General features: G+C 34.3%; 1 protein-coding gene across 1 annotated transcript in view; it reads right to left on the bottom strand.

Moving 5' to 3' along the window:
- LOC146423102 (maltase-glucoamylase-like) overlaps window positions 1-25,220 on the bottom strand; it is a 205,763-nt gene that overhangs the window by 18,312 nt on the left and 162,231 nt on the right. Inside the window, exons 42-43 of the mRNA XM_085045072.1 lie at window positions 13,617-13,765; window positions 9,232-9,316 (exon numbers count right to left, since the gene is read on the bottom strand). Of these exons, the coding sequence (XP_084901198.1) occupies window positions 9,232-9,316; window positions 13,617-13,765 (234 nt within the window). The remainder of the gene's footprint in view (window positions 1-9,231; window positions 9,317-13,616; window positions 13,766-25,220) is intronic.

The following is a 25,220-nucleotide window of genomic DNA, read 5'->3' as shown; positions in this document are numbered from 1 at the left end:
GATGGAAAAGGAACAAAAGAGGATTAAAAGGACTAAATCAGGATAAAAAAGAACCAAAAAAAAAGGTTTTAAGGCAAAAAAAGATGATGAAAAAGACTAAAATGGGATTAAAATAGGAGGAAAAATATTAAAGTGAATTAAAAATTATTTTAAAAATATTTTAAAAGGACAAAAAGCAGATTTTAAAGGGCTAGAAGAGGAGGAAAGGAGGAAAAAAGAGTTGAAAAATGACAATTTTGGTTCAAATTGGGTTTGGGACTCACCGAGGTGGCAGTGAAGGACATCAGCAGGAATTCGCCTTTCTCAAAGGTGTCTGCAGGGAAATGAAATTAAATTAAAATTAAAATGAAAATTAATTAAAAACTAAAATTAAAATTTAAAATTAAATTTCACACTAGAATTAAAATTGGAATTGGAATTGGAAAGAAAAAAATAGAACTGAAAGTGAAGTTAAAATTAAAATTTAAAATCAAAATTAAAATTAAAACGATGATTAAAATTAAAATGAAAATTTAAAAAAAAAAATAAAACTAAAACTAAAGTAAAATTAAAATTAAAATTTAAAATAAAAATTAAAATACTAAAGGTAAAATTAAAATTAAAATTTAAAATCAAAATTAAAATTAAAACGATGATTAAAATTAAAATTGGAATTGGAAAGAAAAAAATAAAACTGAAAGTAAAGTTAAAATTAAAATGAAAATTTAAAATCAAAATTCAAATTAAAACGATGATTAAAATTAAAATTGAAATTGGAAAGAAAAAAATTAAAAATAATAGTAAAGGTAATTAAAATGAAAATGAAAAAGAAAAAGAAAAGAAAAAAGAAAAAGAAAAAAGAAAAAGAAAAAGAAAAAGAAAAAGAAAAAGAAAAAAGAAAAAGAAAAGAAAAAAGAAAAAGAAAAAGAAAAGAAAAAGAAAAGAAAAAGAAAAAGAAAAAGAAAAGAAAAGAAAAAGAAAAAGAAAAAGAAAAGAAAAAGAAAAAAGAAAAAGAAAAAGAAAAGAAAAAGAAGAAAGAAAAAGAAAAAGAAAAAGAAAAAGAAAAAGAAAAAGAAAAAATAAAAAGAAAAAGAAAAATTAACGTTAAAATTAAAGTTGGAAAGAAAAATTAAAACCAAAATTAAAATTAAACTTGGGGAAAAAAAGAAAAATTAAAATGAAAATCAAAATTAAAATTAAAAGTATAATTAAAATTAAAATTGGGGAAAAAAATTAAAATTAAAATTAAAATTAAAAATCATAATTAAAATTAAAACTATAATTGAAATTGAAATTGAAATTGGAAAGAAAAATTAAAACTAAAACTAAAGTCAAAATTGAAATTAAAATTAAAAAGAAAAATTAAAATAAAAATTAAAGTGAAAAATAAAATTAAAATTGGAAAGAAAAATTAAAACTAAAACTAAAGTTAAATCGAAATTAAAATTAAAAATTAAAATTAAAATTAAAATTAACATTAAAATTAAAATTGGAAAGAAAAATTAAAATTAAAAGTGAAGTAAAAATTGAAATTAAAATTAAAATTAAAATTGGAGAGAAAAATGTCAAAATCCAAATCGATAGAAGAACAAAGATAAAATAAAGGTTATCAAATAAAGAATTATGAAAATTCTTTATTTCATAATAAAAATTTTATAGCAAAAATTCATAATAAAATAAAAAATTTTCGTAATGAAAAAGTTCCAAATAGAAAATAAAAACTGAAAAATTAAGGAATTAAACTTAAAATTTAGGAAATGAAATAATTAAAATTAAAAATATACAGATGAAAGAGTAAAGAGTAAAATAAAAATGAAGATTCATTTTTAAAAAGAGTGAAAATTAAAAGTAAAATTCAAATAAAAAAAATTAAAAAGCATAAAATCAAAATCAAAATAAAAGTAAAATAACAGGTAAACAATAAAATAAAAATAAAAATTGAAATTAAAACATAAATTAATACAAAAAATAATGATAAATGGATTAAAAATTAATAAAAATGAAAATTGGTAAAATAAATATTAAAAGAAAATAAAAATAAAGAAGAAAATAAAAATAAATTCAAAAGACCAAATAAAATCAAATAAATATTTAAAAAATAATAAAATTGAAATAAATAAGATAACCATGAAACCTGAAAAATAAGAATCGATCAGAAAATAATTTCAAAAGTAAAGAATAAAGTACAAATTAATGTAATTAACATCCTAATACCATAAAAATAAAACACTTGTAAATAAAAATAACAATAAATAGAAAAAAATACAAGATAAAAAAATATAAATAGCAAAATCAAATGAAAATTAAAATTAAATATTTCCTCATTTCACTGTCAAATGCTTTTATTAATTAATTGACATTTTGATTAAATTAAGTTTCACCATTTCACTTAATGAATAATTAAGAAGCTTTTATTAATTTAATTATCGCAATTTTAATCAACAAACTTAACTATAATTAAACCATTAAGTTGCAATTTTTTCTCCTAATTTCCCTTAATTTGTATTTTATCTTCATTAGTGAATCTCAACCATAATTAAACCAATAATTTGCATTTTTTCCTCCTAATTTCCCCTAATTTGCTTTTTATTTCATTAACGAATCTCAACTATAATTAAACCATCAAGTTGCAATTTTTTCTCTTAATTTCCTCTAATTTACATTTTACTTCATTAACGAATCTCAACTATAATGAAACAATTAAGTTGCAATTTTTCCTCCTAATTTCCCCTAATTTGCATTTTACTTCATTAACAAACCTCAACTCTTCACTCCCCCAAAATCCCCCAAAAAATCCCTTTAAACCCCCAAATTCCCCAATTTCCTAAATGTTCCCAATTTCTCCCAAATCCCCCAATTTCTCCCAAATTTCCCAAATTCCTCAATTTCTCCCAAATTCCCCAATTTCCCAAATTTTCCCAATTTCTCCCAAATTCCCCAATTTTCCCCAAATTTCCCAAATTGTCCTAAATTCCCCAATTTCTCCCGTATTTCCCAAATTCTTCCCAATTCTCCAAATTCCCCAAATTCCCCAAATTTCCCCTAATTCCCCCAATTTCTCCCAAATTCCCCAATTTTCCCCAAATTTCCCAAATCCCCCAATTTCTCCCAAATCCCCCAATTTTCCCCAATTTCTTTCTCTCACCCCAATTTCCCGTTTTTTCCCAATTTCTCCCAAATTCCCCAATTTCTCCCAAATTCCCCAATTTTCCCCAAATTTCCCCAAATTCCTCAATTTCTCCCAAATTCCCCAATTTCTCCCAAATTACCCAAATTCCTCAATTTCTCCCAAATTCCCCAAATTTCCCCAATTTCTCTCTCCCCAATTTCCCGGTTTTTTTTTCCTCCCCAATTCCATTCGTCGCCTCAGAAAATCCCCAAAAATTCGATTTGAACGACTTTGCGACCCAAAAAAATCAAAACCTCACCATTTATCGCCGGTTTGGTTAATGAATGAACCCAATGCTAAGGCTAATTAACGACTAATTAACGACTAATTAATGACTAATTAACGACTAATTGACGACTAATTAAGGACTAATTAGTGACTAATTAACGACTAATTAATGACTAATTAATTACTAATTCAAGACTAACTAACGACTAATTAATGACTAATTAATAACTAATTAGTGACTAATTAGTGACTACTTAGTGACTAGTGACTAATTAATGACTAATTAATTACTAATTGGTGATTAATTAATGACTAATTAACGACTAATTAGTGACTAATTAACGACTAATTAACGACTAATTAACGACTATTAATGACTAATTAACGACTAATTAGTGAGAAATTAACGACCAAATAATGACTAATTAATGACTAATTAACGACTAATTAACGACTAATGAATGACTAATTAAGGACTAATTAATGACTAATTAACGACTAATCAATGGCTAATTAACGAGTAATTAATGACTAATTAGTGGCTAATTAACGACTAATTAATGACTAATTAATGACTAACTAACGACTATTTAATGACTAATTAACGACTAATTAACTACTAATCCACGACCAATTAACGACTAATTAACGACTAATTAGTGACTAATTAATGAGTGATTAGTGACTAATTAACGACTAATTAACGACTAATTAACGACTAATTAAGGACTGATTAGTGACTAATTAATGATTAATTAATGACTATTTAAGGTCTAATTAATGACTAATCAAGGACTAATTAACGGCTAATTAATGACTAATTAACGGCTAATTAATGACTAATTAATGACTAATTAAGGCTCACCGATGCTCTCCCCATCGTCCCAGTAGAGGTTTCCTGTCGCCTGCAGTGAATCGTTCAGAGCCACCGTCAGCAGCAGAGCATTCCTCCGGCTGGAAAATAACCAATTTTGGGAATTTTGGAGCCAAATTTCTGGGGATTTGGGGGATTTCGGGTGGGAATTGGGAAAATGGGATTTGGGGAATGGTTTGGGGTGGATTTGGGAATTTGTTAATTGTTAATTTTATGGATTTTATTGTTTTTTTGTTAATATATATTGATTTTTGTTGGGTTTGGGGAGCTGGTTGGGAGTGGGTGAAAATGTGGAGGATTTTAATTCGTGGGTAAAATGGATATTTATCTTTGTGTTTCTAAACGTTTATACATTCTTATTTATATTTTTTATATATATATCTATATTTTTATATATATCTATATGTCTATATATCTATATACCTATATTACTATAATACTCATATTATATATATTTATACATCTATATATATATATATCCATTCATTTATATCTAGATATCTATACATGATATATTTATATATTTATATATTACTGTTATATTTATCTTATTTATGATATTTATCATTATTTATATATTCTATTTTCATCTTTATCTTTACTCTATCTATATCTTTATCTTAATGACATATACAGACACATTATACATCTAGTATACTATCTTATCTTTATCTTCATTTCCTTACTAATATATATCTTTATCTTATCTTATCTTATTTACCATGATACTATATACAGGATACACTTACTATTTTAATTTTCCTTATCTTTTATCTTTATCCCATTTCCTTGTATTTATGAACATTTATTTTATTTCCAGGATATATTTTATTTTATTTCATTTACTTTATTTTATTTATGATATTTATGGTATTTAGGATATATTTTATTTTATTTCATTTACTTTATTTATTTTATTTTATTTCATTTATTTATTTTATTTTATTTTATTCATGACATTTATGGCATTTAGGATATACATTTATTTTATTTGCTTTATTTTATGTTATTTATGACATTTATGGTATTTAGGATATATTTTGTTTTATTTCATTTATTTTATTTATTTTATTTTATTTTATTTTATTTATGACATTTATGGCATTTAGGATATATTTTATTTTATTTCATTTATTTAATTTATTTTATTTTATTTTATTTATGACATTTATGGTATTTAGGATATATTTTATTTTATTTCATTTACTTTATTTGTTTTATTTTATTTCATTTATTTAATTTATTTTATTTTATTTTATTTATGACATTTATGGTATTTAGGATATATTTTATTTTATTTATTTTATTTATTTTATTTTATTTTATTTATGATATTTATGGCATTTAGGATATATTTTATTTTATTTGTTTTATTTTATTTTATTTATGACATTTATGGTATTTAGGATATATTTTATTTCATTTATTTTATTTATTTTATTTATTTTATTTATGACATTTATGGTATTTTGGATATATTTTATTTTATTTCATTTAATTTATTTTATTTATGATATTTATGGTATTTAGGATATATTTTATTTTATTTCATTTACTTTATTTGCTTTATTTTATTTTATTTATGACATTTATGATATTTATGATACATTTAATTTTATTTATTTTCATTTCTCTCACCCCACATAACCCCACATCCCCACCAGCAGCACGAAACACCCCAAAATTCCCATTTTTCCCCCCAAAACCCCAAACGCTGTGGAATTGTGACCTGAAGCTGGTGTTGTTGGCCGGCAGCTGCTGCGGGACGATGTGACCTCCGCGGACGTGGACGTTGATGTGGCCGAGCGGCGCCGGAAAGTTCCGGAACTCCCGCCGCCATCGCACCTCCGCGCCCTAAGGACACCGAAAATGGGAAATTTACAGAAAGTTCCGGAACTCCCGCCGCCATCGCACCTCCGCGCCCTAAGGACACCGAAAACGGGAAATTTACAGAAAGTTCCGGAACTCCCGCCGCCATCGCACCTCCGCGCCCTGCCGACGCCGAAAATGGGGAAAAATGGGGAAATTTACAAAAAGTTACGGAAGTTTGACATAAATGTAACCGAAAAACCAAAAAAAGTTTATAGAAAAAATTTGTAAAAAAAAAAAAAGTAGCAAAAATTGAACCAAAAATTGGATGAGAAATTGGATGAAAAATTGGACCAAAAATTGGACCAAAAAATTGTACCCAAAAATTGTACCAAAAAAATGTACCAAAAGTTGGACCAAAAGTAGGACCAAAAAATGGACCCAAAAATTGGACAAAAAATTGGACCAAAAAAATGTAGCAAAAATTGCACCAAAAAATGGATGAAAAAATGGACGAAAAATTGGACCAAAAATGGGACCAAAAATTGGACCCAAAAATTGGACAAAAATTGGACCAAAAATTGGACCAAAAATTGGATGAGAAATTGGATGAAAAATTGGACCAAAAATTGGACCAAAAAAATGTACCAAAAATTGGATCAAAAATTGGACCAAAAAATGGACCAAAAATTGGACAAAAAATGGACCAAAAATTGGATCAAAAAATGGACCAAAAATTGGACGAAAAAATGGACGAAAAAATGGACCAAAAAATTGGACCAAAAATTGGACCAAAAATATACCAAAAAATTGGACCAAAAATTGGACCAAAAATTGGACCAAAAATTGGACCCAAAATTGCACCAAAAATTGGACCAAAAAAATGTACCAAAAATTGGACGAAAATTGTACCAAAAAAATGAACCAAAAAAATGTACCAAAAATTGGGCTAAAAAATGGACCAAAAATGGGACCAAAAATTGGACTAAAAATTGGGCTAAAAATTGGACCAAAAATTGGACCAAAAATGGGACAAAAAATTGGACCAAAAAATTGGACGAAAATTGGACCAAAAAAATGTACCAAAAATTGGACCAAAAATTGGATCCAAAAATGGATCAAAAATTGGACCCAAAAATTGGAACAAAAATTGGACAAAAAATTGGACCAAAAATTGGACCAAAAAAATGTACCAAAAATTGGGCTAAAAATTGGACCAAAAATGGGACCCAAAAATGGACCAAAAATTGGACCAAAAATGGACGAAAAAATGGACCAAAAATTGGACCAAAAATTGGATGAGAAATTGGATGAAAAATTGGACCAAAAATTGGACCAAAAATTGGACCAAAAATTGGATCAAAAAATGGACCAAAAATTGGACCAAAAATTGGATGAGAAATTGGATGAAAAATTGGACCAAAAATTGGACTGAAAAATGTACCAAAAATTGGATCAAAAATTGTATCAAAAATTGGACCAAAAATTGGACGAAAAAATGGACGAAAATTGTACCAAAAATTGGACTAAAAATTGGACCAAAAATTAGACCAAAAAATGGACCAAAAATTGGACCAAAAAATGGATGAAAATTTTACCAAAAAAATGAACCAAAAAAATCTACCAAAAATTGGGCTAAGAAATGGACCAAAAAATTGCACCAAAAATTGGACCAAAAAAATGGTGAAAAGGTTTTAAAAATTTACAGAAATGTAGAAAAAAACCCCAAAAATTGACTAAAAACGGAGAAAAATTGAAGGGAAATGACAGGAATTTGCAATGATAATTGGAAATTGTCAGAAATTTACAAAAATTTACTAAAATTTTTTAGAATTGCGAAGGTTGGAAGAAAATTGTGGAAGTTACGAGAAAATTTCGAAAATGTAGCAAAAAATTACAAGAAATTATTAAAAATGGACAAAATTTGACAGAAATTTGCAGAAATTTACAAAGTTTACTGAAATGTATGAAAATTTACAAAAATTGTAAATTTTGGCAAAATTACAAAATTTGGCAAAATTACAAAAATTGCCAAAAAATACCAAAAAAATTAAATTACAAAAAATTACCCAAAAAATCACCAAAAATTACCAAAACCTGACAAATATATGGAAATTTAAAGAAATTGCCAGAAATCTACAAAAATTTACTAAATTTACAAGAAAACTATAAAAAAATTACAAAAAAATTACAAAAAATTACAAAATATTACAAAAAGTCACCAAAAATTACAAAAAATTTACAAAAATTTGACAGAAATTGACAGAAATTGACAGAAATTGCCAACAATACATAGAAATTTTCAAACGTTGGCAGATATTCACAAAAATTTACAAAAATTTATTAATTTTTTTTTAATGGCAAAAATTACAAGAAAATCATAAAAATTACCAAAAATTACCAAAAAATGACTTCAAATGGACCAAATCGGACAGAAATTCCCACAAATTCAAAACGATTTGCTATAAACTGTAAAAGTTGTCAGAAAGTCACACAAATTTACAATAATATACTCAAATTTACACAAACTAGCAGCCATGTGCAAAAATTATTAAACTTACCAAAAAATTACCAAAAAATTACAAAAAAATTACCAAAAAATTACCAAAAAACTCCAAAAATTGCTAAAAACTGACAGAGGTTGTCACAAATTTACGACACACAGAAATTTACAAAAATTGCCTTAGATTAATTACTAAAAATTATGAAAATCTACAAAAATTACCAAAAAATTTACCAAAAAAATTCAAAAAAAATTCAAAAAAATGTACAAAAAATTACTAAAAACTGACAGAAATTACCAAAAATTGACACAAAGTTTTTCCATTATCACTATCGCCCCCTCCCGGACAGGGCAGGAACAACACCCCCAGCTCACCACCATTGGAAAAATCCAATTAAACAATTAAACATTCATAATTAAACTTTTCCCGCCAACATCAACCCAATCACCGATTATCCAAATTCCACATCGATTCCCTTTTTTGGGGAAAAAGGAGATTTCGGGGAACTCACGGTGTAGAAGTCAAACCAGCGCGCGTCGGGCAGGTAAGCGCGAACCTCGGAAACGCCCTGGAACGGAACGGTTTGGGGTGCAATTCCCGGATTTCGGGATTTTGGGGGAATTTTTGGGATTTCCGGGGTTTTTCCCGGATTTTTGGGATTCTCTCACCGGCTCCAGCACGGGGCTGATGAGCAGCCCAGCTCCCCACAGGAACTGCCTGTCGATGTCCCACGTGGTTCTGTCCTCGAAAAACCTGCGGGGAAAACGGAATTTGGGGAAATTGTCCCAAATTGTGCCAAAATTGTGCCAAAATTGTGCCAAAATTGTGCCAAAATTGTGCCAAAATTGTGCCAAAATTGTCCCAAAATTGTGCCAAAATTGTCCCAAAATTGTGCCAAAATTGTCCCAAAATTGTGCCAAAATTGTGCCAAAATTGCCCCAAAATTGTGCCAAAATTGTCCCAAAATTGTCCCAAAATTGTGCCAAAATTGTCCCAAAATTGTGCCAAAATTGTCCCAAAATTGTGCCAAAATTGTGCCAAAATTGTCCCAAAATTGTGCCAAAATTGTCCCAAAATTGTCCCAAAATTGTCCCAAAATTGTGCCAAAATTGTCCCAAAATTGTCCCAAAATTGTCCCGAAATTGTCCCAAATTGTGCCAAAATTGTGCCAAAATTGTGCCAAAATTGTGCCAAAATTGTCCCAAAATTGTGACAAAATTGTGCCAAATTGTGCCAAAATTGTCCCAAAATTGTGACAAAATTGTGCCAAAATTGTGCCAAAATTGTGCCAAAATTGTCCCAAAATTGTGCCAAAATTGTGCCAAAATTGTGCCAAAATTGTGACAAAATTGTCCCAAAATTGTCCCAAAATTGATATCATACAGAGGAATTATTGAAAGGGGTTTGCTGGTTAATATGGTTAATAAGTTGTTACCATTTGCTGTTTATTGTTTGAGTTATTTTTATGAATAATGTTTGTTTATAGATTTTTTAAATCTGTTCTTTTTATTATGTTTAGTATAATATATTGAATATTTTAATGTATTGTTGTATGTGATATATTATAGTATATCATACTATTCTATATTATATTATGTATTTAATATTAATATAAGTATTATTATATAATAGTGTTTGTAACTAGCTGTATAAAATTACATTTATTATATGTTCGTTTATTCCAATATATTTGGGATACCATTTATATTATATATTATATATTATATATTATATATTATATATTATATATTATATATTATATATTATATATTATATATTATATATTGTATATTGTATATTATATATTGTATATTATATATTATATATTATATATTATATATTATAGCATTATATATTATATATTATAGCATTATAGCATTATATATTATATATTATATATTATATATTATATATTATATATTTTATATATTACATATTATATATTATATATTATATATCATGTATTATGTATTATATATTATATATCATGTATTATGTATTATATATTATATATTATATATTGTATATTATATATTGTACATTATATATTATGTATTATATATTATATATTATATATTATGTATTATATATTGTATATTATATATTATATACACGATATTTATATTTTGTATTTTATATTTTATATTTCATATTTTATATTTTATATTTTATATTTTATATTGTATATATTATATTTTATATTTTATATTATAATTTTTATAGCTATAGATTTTATTTCACATATTGCAACACATTTTGCATATTTTTGTTGTATTCATTATTTATTCCTATTTTGTATCTTTACAAAATACACTTCTAAATAATATATAATATATTACTATATTACTAAATTACTATATTACATATTAATATAAGTATTTATATGTAATAAATGTATTTATATGTAATATATGTACTTATATGTAATATATGTAATAAATATATGTAATAAATATATGTAATAAATATAATATGTTGTTTTATATTTATTTAAAAAATGCATAAATATTTCCAAGTATCAAAATATGTATAAGCATATGATATGTAATATCAATAATATAGAAAATACATAAAATATATAAAAACCTTCAAGATTACTATATTACATATTATTTTATTTTATTTTATTTTATTTTATTTCATTTTATTTTATTTTATATATATCACTTCCCTGGTTTTCGGCTGACGATTTGGGTGGAAAAAAGGGCGATTTTGGGCCCTTTAAATTTAAATTATTTATCCTTATTTACCTACTATTTATTTACATACGCTTTGCACACAAAACTTTAAATTATTTATATTAACTTATATACTATTTACATGCAAAATTTATCTATTTCCACCTAAAAATTAAAAAAAAAAATATAAAAAATTTTAAAAACCGCAATAGTCATATTTTTTTTTAAATCGCTCCCCTTTTTTCAGCTGATGATTTGGGTGGAAAAAGGGCGATTTTGGGCCCTTTAAATTTACATAATACTTATAAACAAAATTTATCTATTTTTACACCTATTTACACCTAAAAAACCTATTTATTTACATCCTATTTACACCCAAAATTTATCTATTTTTACATCTATTTACACCTTAAAAAAAACTTTAAATTATTTCTATTTATTTACCTATTTAAATTAAATTAAATTAAATTTTTTATCCTTATTTACATACAAAATCTATTTTTGCATATATTTACACCTAAAAACCATTTTATTTATTTCTATTTATTTACATACCTTTTCCACCCAAAATTTATCAATTTTTACATCTATTTACACCTTAAAAAAACCTTTAAATTATTTCTATTTATTTACATACTTAAATTATTTATCTTTACTTACGTACTTATTAAATTAAATTAAATTAAATTAAATTATTTATCCTTATTTACATACAAAATCTGTCCATTTTTGCATATATTTACACCTAAAAAACTTTTTATTTAGTCCTATTTATTTACATTCCATTTCCATCCAAAATATATCAATTTTTACATCTATTCACACCTAAGAAAACCTTTAAATTATTTCTATTTTTTACACACTATTTACACACAAAATTTATATTTATTTACGTCTCATTTACACCCAAAATTTACCTATTTTCACATCTATTTACACCTTAAAAAACCCTTTAAATTATTTCTATTTATTTACGTATTTAAATTATTTATCCTTATTTACATACTATTTTTGCACCTTAAAAAACTTTTTATTTCTATTTATTTACATTCCATTTCCATCCAAAATATATCAATTTACACCTAAGAAAACCTTTAAATTATTTCTATTTTTTACATACTATTTACTTACAAGATTTATATTTATTTACGTCTTATTTACACCCAAAATTTATCTATTTTCACATCTATTTACACCTTAAAAAAAACTTTAAATTATTTCTATTTATTTACCTATTTAAATTAAATTAAATTAAATTTTTTATCCTTATTTACATACAAAATCTATTTTTGCATCTATTTACACCTAAAAACCATTTTATTTATTTCTATTTATTTACATTCCATTTGCATCCAAAATTTATCAATTTTTACATCTATTTACACCTTAAAAAACCCTTTAAATTATTTCTATTTATTTACGTATTTAAATTATTTATCTTTACTTACGTACTTATTAAATTAAATTAAATTAAATTATTTATCCTTATTTACATACAAAATCTATTTTTGCATATATTTGCACCTAAAAACCATTTTATTTATTTCTATTTATTTACATACCTTTTCCATCCAGAATTTATCAATTTTTACATCTATTTACATCTTAAAAACCCCTTTAAATTATTTCTATTTATTTACGTATTTAAATTATTTATCTTTACTTACGTACTTATTAAATTAAATTAAATTAAATTAAATTATTTATCCTTATTTACATACAAAATCTGTCCATTTTTGCATATATTTACACCTAAAAACCATTTTATTTATTCCTATTTATTTACATGCCTTTTCCACCCAAAATTTATCAATTTTTACATCTATTTCTACCTAAGAAAACCTTTAAATTATTTCTTTTTTACACACTATTTATATACAAAAGTTCTATTTACTTACATCTTATTTACACCCAAAATTTATCTATTTTTACATCTATTTACACCTTAAAAAAACCTTTAATTTCTATTTATTTCCGTATTTAAATTATTTATCCTTATTTACATACTACTTACATACAAAATCTATTTTTGCACCTAAAAAACTTTTTATTTCTATTTATTTACATACCATTTCCATCCAAAATATATCAATTTACACCTGAGAAAACCTTTAAATTATTTCTATTTTTACACACTATTTACACACAAAATTTATATCTATTTACACGCCATTTACATCCAAAATTTATCTATTTTTACACAAAAATTTATCTATATTTACACCTAAAAAAATCCAAAAAAATTCTAAAAAACCCTTTAAAAATCAAGAAAAAAATCCAAAAAACCGCTAAAACTCCGAATATTTTTTTTAACCTCTCCCCCATTTCTCGGCCAACAATTTGGGTGGAAAAAAGGCGATTTTGGCGCAACTGACTCGTGCAGCAGCGGGCGGACGACGGAGCTGCCGCGGGCGTGAGCGGCGAGCATCAGCGAGTAGAGGTGAGGCAGCAGCGAGTAGCGAACGCCGAGAACCTGCCGGGAGAGCGCCGCGAACGTGGAGTTCCAGGAGACCGGGTCCTGGCGCTGGATTGGGGCAAAAAACGGGGGTTTTGGTGAAAAATGGGGGTTTGGGGTCATTGGGGGAAAATGGGGGTTTTGGGTGAGAAATTGGGATTTTGGGTCAAAGGGTAAAAAATAGCGAAAACACGCTGAGCGCCTGGCGGGACAGAGAGATGAAGGTGGAGTTCCAGGAGACCGGGTCCTGACGCTGGATTGGGGGAAAAAACGGGGGGTTTGGTGAAAAATGGGGTTTGGGGTCATTGGGGGAAAATGGGGGTTTGGGTGAGAAATTGGGGTTTTGGTGAAAAATGGGGTTTGGGTGAGAAATGGGGTTTGGGGTGAAAAATGGGGTTTTGAGGTCATTGGGGGAAAATTGGTGTTTGGGTGAGAAATGGGGTTTGGGGTGAAAAATGGGGATTTTGGGTCAGAGGGTAAAAAATAGCGAAAACACGCTGAGCGGCTGGCGGGACAGAGAGATGAACGTGGAGTTCCAGCAGACCGGGTCCTGACGCTGGATTGGGGCAAAAAACGGGGGTTTTGGTGAAAAATGGGGTTTGGGGTCATTGGGGGAAAAAACGGGGGTTTTGGTGAAAAATGGGGGTTTGGGGTGAAAAATGGGGGTTTGGGTGAGAAATTGGGTTTTGGGTGAAAAATGGGGTTTGGGGTGGAAAATGGCGTTTTGGGGTCATTGGGGGAAAATGGGGATTTTGAGTCATTGGGGTGGAAAATGGGGATTTTGGTTCATTAAGGGAAAATGGGGGTTTTGGGTCACGGGGTGGAAAATGGGGATTTTGGGTTGTTGGGGGAAAATGGAGATTTTGGATCATGGGGTGAAAAATGGAGATTTTGAGTCGTTGGGGGAAAATGGAGATTTTGGGTCATGTGGAAGAAAATAAATGTTTTAAGTCATGGGGTGAAAAAAGGTGATTTTGGGTCATGGGGTGAAAAACAGAGACTTTCAGTCATGGGGTGAAATATGGAGATTTTGGGTCATTGGGGTGAAAAATGGAGATTTTGGGTAAAAGAGGGAAAATGGCAGTTTTGGGTCATGGGGTGGAAAATGGGGATTTGGGGTTTGGGGTGGAAAATGGGGGTTTTGGGTCATTGAGTGGAAAATGGGGATTTTGGGTGAAAAATGGGGATTTTGGGTCAAAGGGGAAAAAACAGCAAAATCACGCTGAGCGCCTGGCGGGACAGAGAGATGAACGTGGAGTTCCAGCAGACCGGGTCCTGATGCTGGATTGGGGGAAAAAACGGGGGTTTTGGTGAAAAATGGGGATTTGGGGTGAAAAATGGGGGTTTGGGGTCATTGGGGGAAAATGGGGGTTTTGGGTGAGAAATTGGGGTTTTGGTGAAAAATGGGCATTTTGGGTCATGGGGTGAAAAATGGAGACTTGGGGTCATGGGGTGGAAAATGGGGGTTTTGGGTCATTGGGGAAAAAACGGGGATTTTGGGTGAGAAATTGGGATTTTGGGTCAAAGGGTAAAAAATAGCAAAAACACGCTGAGCGCCTGGCGGGACAGAGTGGCAAACGTGGAGTTCCAGCAGACCGGGTCCTGACGCTGGATTGGGGGAAAAAACGGGGGTTTTGGTGAAAAATGGGGTTTGAGGTGAAAAATGGGGTTTTGGGGTCATTGGGAGAAAATTGGTGTTTAGGTGAGAAATGGGGTTTGGGGTGAAAAATGGGGATTTTGGGTCATGGGGTGAAAAATGGGGATTTTGAGTCGTTGGGGGGAAATGGTGATTTTGGTTCATTAGGGGAAAATGGGGGATTTGGGGTTTGGGGTGGAAAATGGGAGTTTTGGGTCATTGGGTGGAAAATGGAGATTTTGGGTCTTGTGGAAGAAAATAAATGTTTTAGGTCATGGGGTGAAAAAAGGTGATTTTGGGTCATTGGGGTGAAAAACAGAGACTTTCAGTCATGGGGAGAAAAATGGAGATTTTGGGTCATTGGGGTGAAAAATGGAGATTTTAAGTCATGGGGCTAAAAATGGTTGGTTTGAGTCACGGGGTGAAAATGGGGATTTTGGGTCATTGGGTGGAAAAACAGGGATTTTGGGTCACAGGGGCAGAAAATGGGGATTTAGGGGCATGGGGTGAAAAACAGCAATTTTGGGTCATTGGGTGAAAAATGGAGATTTTGGGTAAAAGAGGGAAAATGGCAGTTTTGGGTCATTGGGTGGAAAATGGGGATTTGGGGTTTGGGGTGGAAAATGGGGGTTTTGGGTCATTGGGTAGAAAATGGGGATTTGGGGTGAAAAATGGGGATTTTGGGTCAAAGGGTAAAAAATAGCGAAAACACGCTGAGCGCCTGGCGGGACAGAGCGGCGAAGGTGGAGTTCCAGCAGACCGGGTCCTGATGCTGGATTGGGGGAAAAAACGGGGGTTTTGGTGAAAAATGGGGTTTGGGGTCATTGGGGGAAAATGGGGGTTTTGTGAGAAATTGGGGTTTTGGTGAAAATGGGGTTTGGGGTCATTGGGGGAAAACCAGGGGTTTTGGTGAAAAATGGGGTTTGGGGTGAAAAATGGGGTTTGGGGGTCATTGGGGGAAAATGGGGTTTGGGGTGAAAAATGAGGGTTTGGGGTCATTGGGGGAAAATGGGGGTTTGGGTGAGAAATGGGGTTTGGGGTGAAAAATGGGGATTTTGGGTCAAAGGGTAAAAAATAGCGAAAACACGCGGAGCGCCTGGCGGGACAGAGTGGTGAATGTGGAGTTCCAGCAGACTGGGTCCTGACGCTGGATTGGGGCAAAAAACGGGGGTTTTGGTGAAAAATGGGGGTTTGGGGTCATTGGGGTGGAAAATGGGGTTTGGGGTGAAAAATGGGGATTTTGGGTCAAAGGGTAAAAAACAGCGAAAACACGCTGAGCGCCTGGCGGGACAGAGTGGTGAACGTGGAGTTCCAGCAGACCGGATCCTGACGCTGGATTGGGGGAAAAAACGGGGGTTTTGGTGAAAAATGGGGTTTGGGTGAAAATGGGGTTTGGGGTCATAGGGGAAAATGGGGGTTTGGGGTGAGAAATGGCTCTTTTGTGAAAATGGGGTTTTGGGGTCATTGGGGAAAACAGGGGCTTGGTGAAAATGGTGTTTGGGGTGAAAATGGGGGTTTGGGGTGAAAATGGGGTTTGGGGTCATTGGGGGAAAACAGGGTCTTGGTGAAAATGGGGTTTGGGGTGAAAATGGGGTTTGGTGAGAAATGGGGCTCATATTGGAAAATGGGGGTTTGGGTGTGAAATGGGGGTTTTGGGTGAAAAATGGGGATTTGTGGTCATCGGGGGAAAAACAGGGGTTTTGGTGAAAAATGGGGTTTGGGGTGAAAAATGGGGATTTTGGGTCATGGGGTGAAAAATGGGTATTTTGGGTCATTGGGTGAAAAATGGAGACCTTGGGTAAAAGAGGAAAAATGGCAGTTTTAGGTTACGGGGTAAAAAATGGAAATTTTGGGTCTTGGGGTGAGAAATGGAGATTTTAGGTTTTGGGGTGGAAAATTAATTGGTTTGGGTCATGGGGTGGAAAATGGGGTTTTGGGGTGAAAAATGGGGATTTTTGGGTCACAGGGTTAAATATGGGGATTTTGGATCATGGTGTGAATTATGGTGATTTTGGGTCACAGGAGAAAATGCTTATTTTGAATCATGGGGTGAGAAATGGAGACTTGGGGTTTGGGGTGGAAAATGGGGGTTTTGGGTCATTGGGGAAAATGGGGGTTTGGGGTGAGAAATTGGGATTTTGGGTCAGAGGATAAAAAATAGTGAAAACACGCTGAGCGGCTGGCAGGACAGAGAGATGAACGTGGAGTTCCAGCAGACCGGGTCCTGACGCTGGATTGGGGGAAAAAACGGGGGTTTTGGTGAAAAATGAGGGTTTGGGGTGAAAAATGGGGGTTTGGGGTCACGGGGTGAGAAATGGGGATTTTGGGTTGTTGGGGGAAAATGGGGGTTTTGGGTCATGTGGAAGAAAATAAATGTTTTAAGTCATGGGGTGAAAAAAGGTGATTTTGGGTCATGGGGTGAAAAACAGAGACTTTCAGTCATGGGGTGAAATATGGAGATTTTGGGTCATTGGGGTGAAAAATGGAGATTTTGGGTAAAAGAGGGAAAATGGCTGTTTTGGGTCATGGGGTGGAAAATGGGGATTTGGGGTTTGGGGTGGAAAATGGGGGTTTTGGGTCATTGGGTGGAAAATGGGGATTTTGGGTGAAAAATGGGGATTTTGGGTCAAAGGGTAAAAAATAGCGAAAACACGCTGAGCGCCTGGCGGGACAGAGCGGCGAAGGTGGAGTTCCAGCAGACCGGGTCCTGACGCTGGATTGGGGCAAAAAACGGGGGTTTTGGTGAAAAATGGGGTTTGGGGTCATTGGGGAAAAATGGGGGTTTTGGTGAGAAATTGGGATTTTGGTGAAAAATGGGGTTTGGGGTGAAAAATGGGGGTTTGGGTGAGAAATGGGGTTTGGGGTGAAAAATGGGGTTTTGAGGTCATTGGGGGAAAATTGGTGTTTGGGTGAGAAATGGGGTTTGGGGTGAAAAATGGGGATTTTGGGTCATGGGGTGGAAAATGGGGATTTTGGTTCATTAGGGGAAAATGGGGGATTTGGGGCTTGGGGTAGGAAATGGGAGTGTTGGGTCATTGGGTGGAAAATGGAGATTTTGGGTCTTGTGGAAGAAAATAAATGTTTTAGATCATGGGGTGAAAAAAGGTGATTTTGGGTCATTGGGGTGAAAAACAGAGACTTTCAGTCATGGGGTGAAATATGGAGATTTTGGGTCATTGGGTGAAAAATTGTTCTTTTGAATCATGGGGAGAAAAATGGAGATTTTGGGTCATTGGGGTGAAAAATGGAGATTTTAAGTCATGGGGCTAAAAATGGTTGGTTTGTGTCATGGGGTGAAAAATTGGGATTTTGGGTCATTGGGGCAGAAAATGGGGATTTAGGGGCATGTGGTGAAAAACAGCAATTTTGGGTCATTGGGTGAAAAATGGAGATTTTGGGTAAAAGAGGGAAAATGGCAGTTTTGGGTCATGGGGTGGAAAATGGGGATTTGGGGTTTGGGGTGGAAAATGGGGGTTTTGGGTCATTGGGTAGAAAATGGGGATTTGGGGTGAAAAATGGGGATTTTGGGTCAAAGGGTAAAAAATAGCGAAAACACGCTGAGCGCCTGGCGGGACAGAGTGGCGAAGGTGGAGTTCCAGGAGACCGGGTCCTGACGCTGGATTTGGGGAAAAAAATGGGGGTTTTGGTGAAAAATGGGGGTTTGGGGTGAAAAATGGGGTTTTGGTGAGAAATTGGGGTTTTGGGGTCATAGGGGGAAAATGGGGATTTGGGTGAGAAATGGGGTTTGGGGTGAAAAATGGGGGTTTGGGGTCATTGGGGGAAAATGGGGGTTTGGGTGAGAAATGGGGTTTGAGGTGAAAAATGGGGTTTTGGGGTCATTGGGAGAAAATTGGTGTTTGGGTGAGAAATGGGGTTTGGGGTGAAAAATGGGGATTTTGGGTCAAAGGGGAAAAAATAGCGAAAACACGCTGAGCGGCTGGCAGGACAGAGAGATGAACGTGGAGTTCCAGGAGACCGGGTCCTGACGCTGGATTGGGGCAAAAAACGGGGGTTTTGGTGAAAAATGGGGTTTGGGGTGAAAAATGGGGGTTTGGGGTCATTGGGTGAAAAATGGGGATTTGGGGTGAAAAATGGGGATTTTGGGTCAAAGGGTAAAAAACAACGAAAACACGCTGAGCGGCTGGCGGGACAGAGAAATGAATGTGGAGTTCCAGCAGACCGGGTCCTGACGCTGGATTGGGGGAAAAAACGGGGGTTTTGGTGAAAAATGGGGTTTGGGGTGAAAAATGGGGGTTTGGGGTCATGGGGTGAAAAATGGGGTTTGGGGTGAAAAATGGAGATTTTGGATCATGGGGTGAAAAATGGGGATTTTGAGTCGTTGGGGGGAAATGGAGATTTTGGTTCATTAGGGGAAAATAGGGGATTTGGGGTTTGGGGTGGAAAATGGGAGTTTTGGGTCATTGGGTGGAAAATGGAGATTTTGGGTCATGTGGAAGAAAATAAATGTTTTAGGTCATGGGGTGAAAAAAGGTGATTTTGGGTCATTGGGGTGAAAAACAGAGACTTTCAGTCATGGGGTGAAATATGGAGATTTTGGGTCATTGGGTGAAAAATTGTTCTTTTGAATCATGGGGAGAAAAATGGAGATTTTGGGTCATTGGGGTGAAAAATGGAGATTTTAAGTCATGGGGCTAAAAATGGTTGGTTTGAATCATGGGGTGAAAAATGGGGATTTTGGGTTTGGGGTGAAAAATGGGGGTTTTGGGTCATTGGGTAGAAAATGGGGATTTTGGGTGAAAAATGGGGATTTTGGGTCAAAGGGGAAAAAACAGCGAAAACATGCTGAGCGCCTGGCGGGACAGAGAGATGAACGTGGAGTTCCAGCAGACCGGGTCCTGACGCTGGATTGGGGGAAAAAACGGGGGTTTTGGTGAAAAATGGGGTTTGGGGTCATTGGGGGAAAATGGGGGTTTGGGTGAGAAATGGGGTTTTGGGTGAAAAATGGGGGTTTGGTGAAAAATGGGGTTTTGGGGTCATTGGAGGAAAATTGGGGTTTGGGTGAGAAATTGGGATTTTGGGTCAAAGGGGAAAAAATAGCGAAATCACGCTGAGCGGCTGGCGGGACAGAGCGGCGAAGGTGGAGTTCCAGCAGACCGGGTCCTGACGCTGGATTGGGGCAAAAAACGGGGGTTTTGGTGAAAAATGGGGTTTGGGGTGAAAAATGGGGGTTTGGGTGAGAAATGGGGTTTGGGGTGAAAAATGGGGATTTTGGGTCAAAGGGTAAAAAACAATGAAAACACGCTGAGCGCCTGGCGGGACAGAGCGGCGAAGGTGGAGTTCCAGCAGACCGGGTCCTGACGCTGGATTGGGGCAAAAAATGGGGGTTTTGGTGAAAAATGGGGTTTTGGTGAAAATGGGGGTTTGGGGTCATAGGGGAAAATGGGGTTTGGGTGAAAAATGGGTTTTGGTGAAAAATGGGGGTTTGGGGTGAAAAATGGGGGTTTCGGGTCACGGGGTGAGAAATGGAGATTTTGGGTTGTTGGGGGAAAATGGGGGTTTTGGGTCATGTGGAAGAAAATAAATGTTTTAGGTCATGGGGTGAAAAAAGGTGATTTTGGGTCATTGGGGTGAAAAACAGAGACTTTCAGTCATGGGGTGGAATATGGAGATTTTGGGTCATTGGGTGAAAAATTGTTCTTTTGAATCATGGGGAGAAAAATGGAGATTTTGGGTCATTGGGGTGAAAAATTGAGATTTTAAGTCATGGGGCTAAAAATGGTTGGTTTGAATCATGGGGTGAAAATGGGGGTTTGGGTCATTGGGTGGAAAAACAGGGATTTTGGGTCACAGGGGCAGAAAATGGGGATTTTGGGGTTTGGGGTGAAAAACAGCAATTTTGGGTCATTGGGTGAAAAATGGAGATTTTGGGTAAAAGAGGGAAAATGGCAGTTTTGGGTCATGGGGTGGAAAATGTGGATTTGGGGTTTGGGGTGGAAAATGGGAGTTTTGGGTCATTGGGTAGAAAATGGGGATTTTGGGTGAAAAATGGGGATTTTGGGTCAAAGGGGAAAAAACAGTGAAAACACGCTGAGCGGCTGGTGGGACAGAGCAGCGAAGGTGGAGTTCCAGCAGACCGGGTCCTGACGCTGGATTTGGGGGAAAAAACGGGGGTTTTGGTGAAAAATGGGGTTTGGGGTCATTGGGAGAAAATTGGTGTTTGGGTGAGAAATGGGGGTTTGGGGTGAAAAATGGGCATTTTGGATCATGGGGTGAAAAATGGGGATTTAGAGTCGTTGGGGGGAAATGGTGATTTTGGTTCATTAGGGGAAAATGGGGATTTAGGGTTTGGGGTGGAAAATGGGGGTTTTGGGTCATTGGGTGGAAAATGAAGATTTTGGGTCATGTGGAAGAAAATAAACGTTTTAGGTCATGGGGTGAAAAAAGGTGATTTTGGGTCATTGGGGTGAAAAACAGAGACTTTCAGTCATGGGGTGAAATATGGAGATTTTGGGTCATTGGGGTGAAAAATGGAGATTTTAAGTCATGGGGCTAAAAATGGTTGGTTTGAATCATGGGGTGAAAAATGGGGATTTTGGGTCATTGGGGGAAAATGGAGGTTTTGAATCAGGTTTTGAATCATGAGGTGAAAAATGGGGATTTGGGGTTTTGGGGTGAAAAATGGACATTTTGGGTCACAGGGGAAAATGCTTATCTTGAATGATGGGATGAAAATGGGGGGTTTGGGTCTTTGGGTGGAAAAACGGGGATTTTGGGTCACGGGGCAGAAAATGGAGATTTTGGGGTTTGGGGTGAAAAGCAGCAATTTTGGGTCACAGCATGAAAAGCGGCTATTTTGGGTCATTGGATGAAAAATGGAGATTTCAGGTAAAAGAGGAAAAATGGCAGTTTTGGGTCATGGGGCAAAAAATGGAGATTTTGGGTCATGGGGTGGAAAATGGGGATTTGGGGTTTGGGGTGAAAAATGGGGATTTTAGGTGAGAAATGGGGATTTTGGGTCATGGGGTGGAAACGGGGGATTTGGGGTTTGGGGTGAAAAATGGGGATTTTGGGTCAAAGGGTAAAAAATAGCGAAAACACGCTGAGCGGCTGGCGGGACAGAGCGGCAAAGGTGGAGTTCCAGGAGACCGGGTCCTGACGCTGGATTGGGGCAAAAAACGGGGGTTTTGGTGAAAAATGGGGTTTGGGGTGAAAAATGGGGATTTAGGGTCATAGGGGGAAAATGGAGGTTTTGGGTGAGAAATTGGGGTTTTGGTGAAAAATGGGGTTTGGGGGTCATTGGGGGAAAATTGGTGTTTGGGTGAGAAATGGGGTTTGGGGTGAAAAATGGGGATTTTGGGTCATGGGGTGAAAAATGGAGACCTTGGGTAAAAGAGGAAAAATGGCAGTTTTAGGTTACGGGGTAAAAAATGGAAATTTTGGGTCTTGGGGTGAGAAATGGAGATTTTAGGTTTTGGGGTGGAAAATTAATTGGTTTGGGTCATGGGGTGGAAAATGGGGTTTTGGGGTGGAAAATGGGGATTTTTGGGTCACAGGGTTAAATATGGGGATTTTGGGTCATTGGGGTGAAATATGGTGATTTTGGGTCACAGGAGAAAATGCTTATTTTGAATCATGGGGTGAAAAATGGAGACTTGGGGTTTGGGGTGGAAAATGGGGATTTTGGGTCATTGGGGTAAAAAACGGGGATTTTGGGTGAAAAATGGGGATTTTGGGTCAAAGGGGAAAAAACAGCGAAAACACGCTGAGCGCCTGGCGGGACAGAGAGATGAAGGTGGAGTTCCAGCAGACCGGGTCCTGACGCTGGATTGGGGGAAAAAACGGGGGTTTTGGTGAAAAATGGGGTTTGGGGTCATTGGGGTGGAAAATGGGGGTTTGGGTGAGAAATGGGGTTTGGGGTGAAAAATGGGGTTTGGGGGTCATTGGGGGAAAATGGGGTTTGGGGTGAAAAATGGGGTTTGGGGTGAAAAATGGGGATTTTGGGTCAAAGGGTAAAAAACAGCGAAAACACGCTGAGCGCCTGGCGGGACAGAGCGGCGAAGGTGGAGTTCCAGCAGATCGGGTCCTGACGCTGGATTGGGGGAAAAAACGGGGGTTTGGGTGAAAAATGGGGTTTGGGGTGAAAAATGGGGGTTTGGGGTCATTGGGGTGGAAAATGGGGGTTTGGGTGAGAAATGGGGTTTGGGGTGAAAAATGGGGATTTTGGGTCATGGGGGGAAATGGCGATTTTGGTTCATTAGGGGAAAATGGGGATTTAGGGTTTGGGGTAGGAAATGGGAGTTTTGGGTCATGGGGTGGAAAATGGAGATTTTGGGTCATGTGGAAGAAAAGAGAAGTTTTAGGTCATGGGGTGAAAAAAGGTGATTTTGGGTCATTGGGGTGAAAAACAGAGACTTTCAGTCATGGGGTGGAATATGGAGATTTTGGGTCATTGGGTGAAAAATTGTTCTTTTGAATCATGGGGAGAAAAATGGAGATTTTGGGTCATTGGGGTGAAAAATGGAGATTTTAAGTCATGGGGCTAAAAATGGTTGGTTTGAGTCATGGGGTGAAAATGGGGATTTTGGGTCATTGGGTGGAAAAACAGGGATTTTGGGTCATAGGGGCAGAAAATGGGGATTTAGGGGCATGGGGTGAAAAACAGCAATTTTGGGTCATTGGGTGAAAAATGGAGATTTTGGGTAAAAGAGGGAAAATGGCAGTTTTGGGTCATTGGGTGGAAAATGGGGATTTGGGGTTTGGGGTGAAAATATGAATTTTGGGTCATTGGGATGAGAAATGGGGGTTTTGGGTCATGTGGAAGAAAATAAACGTTTTAGGTCATGGGGTGAAATAAGGTGATTTTGGGTCATTGGGGTGAAATATGGAGATTTTGGGTCAAAGGGGAAAAATGAGGAAAATGTGGGAAATGTGGGAAAAATATGTGGAAAATATGGGGAAAATGGGAAATAATGGAAATACGGGAAAATATATGGAAAATATGAGAAATACAGGGGAAATAGGGGAAATCTGAGAAATATGAAAAAATGGGGGAAATATGTGGGAAATAGAGAGAAAAAACAGGAAAATATGAGAAATATTGGGAAAATATGGGGAAATATGGGGAAAATATTGGAAATATGGGGAAAACATTGGAAATACGGGGAAAATGTGGGGGAAATAGGAGAAATAAAAGGAAAATTTGGGGAAAATATGGGAAATATAGAGGAAAAATGGGAAAATGTAGGAATTGTAGGAAAAATATGGGGAAATAGGAGTGAAATAAAGGGAAATGTGGGAAACAGGAAAAATATGGGGAAATATGGGAAACAGAGGAAAATAGGTGAGAAATATGGGAATTATGGGGAAAATAGGGGAAATAGAGGAAAAATATGGGAAATAGAGGAAGAATATGTGGGAAATATGGGGGAAGTATGGGAAATATGGGGAAATATGAGAAATATGAGGAAAATATGGAAAATAGGTGGGAAATATAGTAAATATGGGAAAAAGAGAAATACAGGACATATTGGAAAACTATGTGGGAAATATGAGAAATATTTAAAAAATACGGGAAATATGTGGGAAATAGGGAGAAAAATATAGAAATACAGAGAATAATATAATATAAATAATATATAATATAATATAATATAATATAATATAATATAATATAATATAATATAATATAATATAATATAATATAATATAATATAATATAATAATATCTAGAAGATATATAGGGAAATATAGAGGAAAAATGGGAAAATATGGGAAACAGGGAAATATGGGGAAATATTGGAAATAGAGGGAAAATGTGTGGAAAGATATTGGAAATATAGGGAACTATTGGAAAAATATAGGGGAAATATTGGAAATAAGGGAAATACATGGAAAATATTGGAAATAGAGGGAAAATGTGTGGAAAAT

The sequence above is a fragment of the Lichenostomus cassidix genome, unplaced genomic scaffold (assembly GCF_008360975.1).
Source record: "Lichenostomus cassidix isolate B80296 unplaced genomic scaffold, HeHo_3.0 HiC_scaffold_34, whole genome shotgun sequence".
NCBI lineage: Eukaryota > Metazoa > Chordata > Aves > Passeriformes > Meliphagidae > Lichenostomus > Lichenostomus cassidix.
Note: the sequence above shows the minus strand (reverse complement) of the source record. Positions and strands in the feature narration are given on the sequence as shown.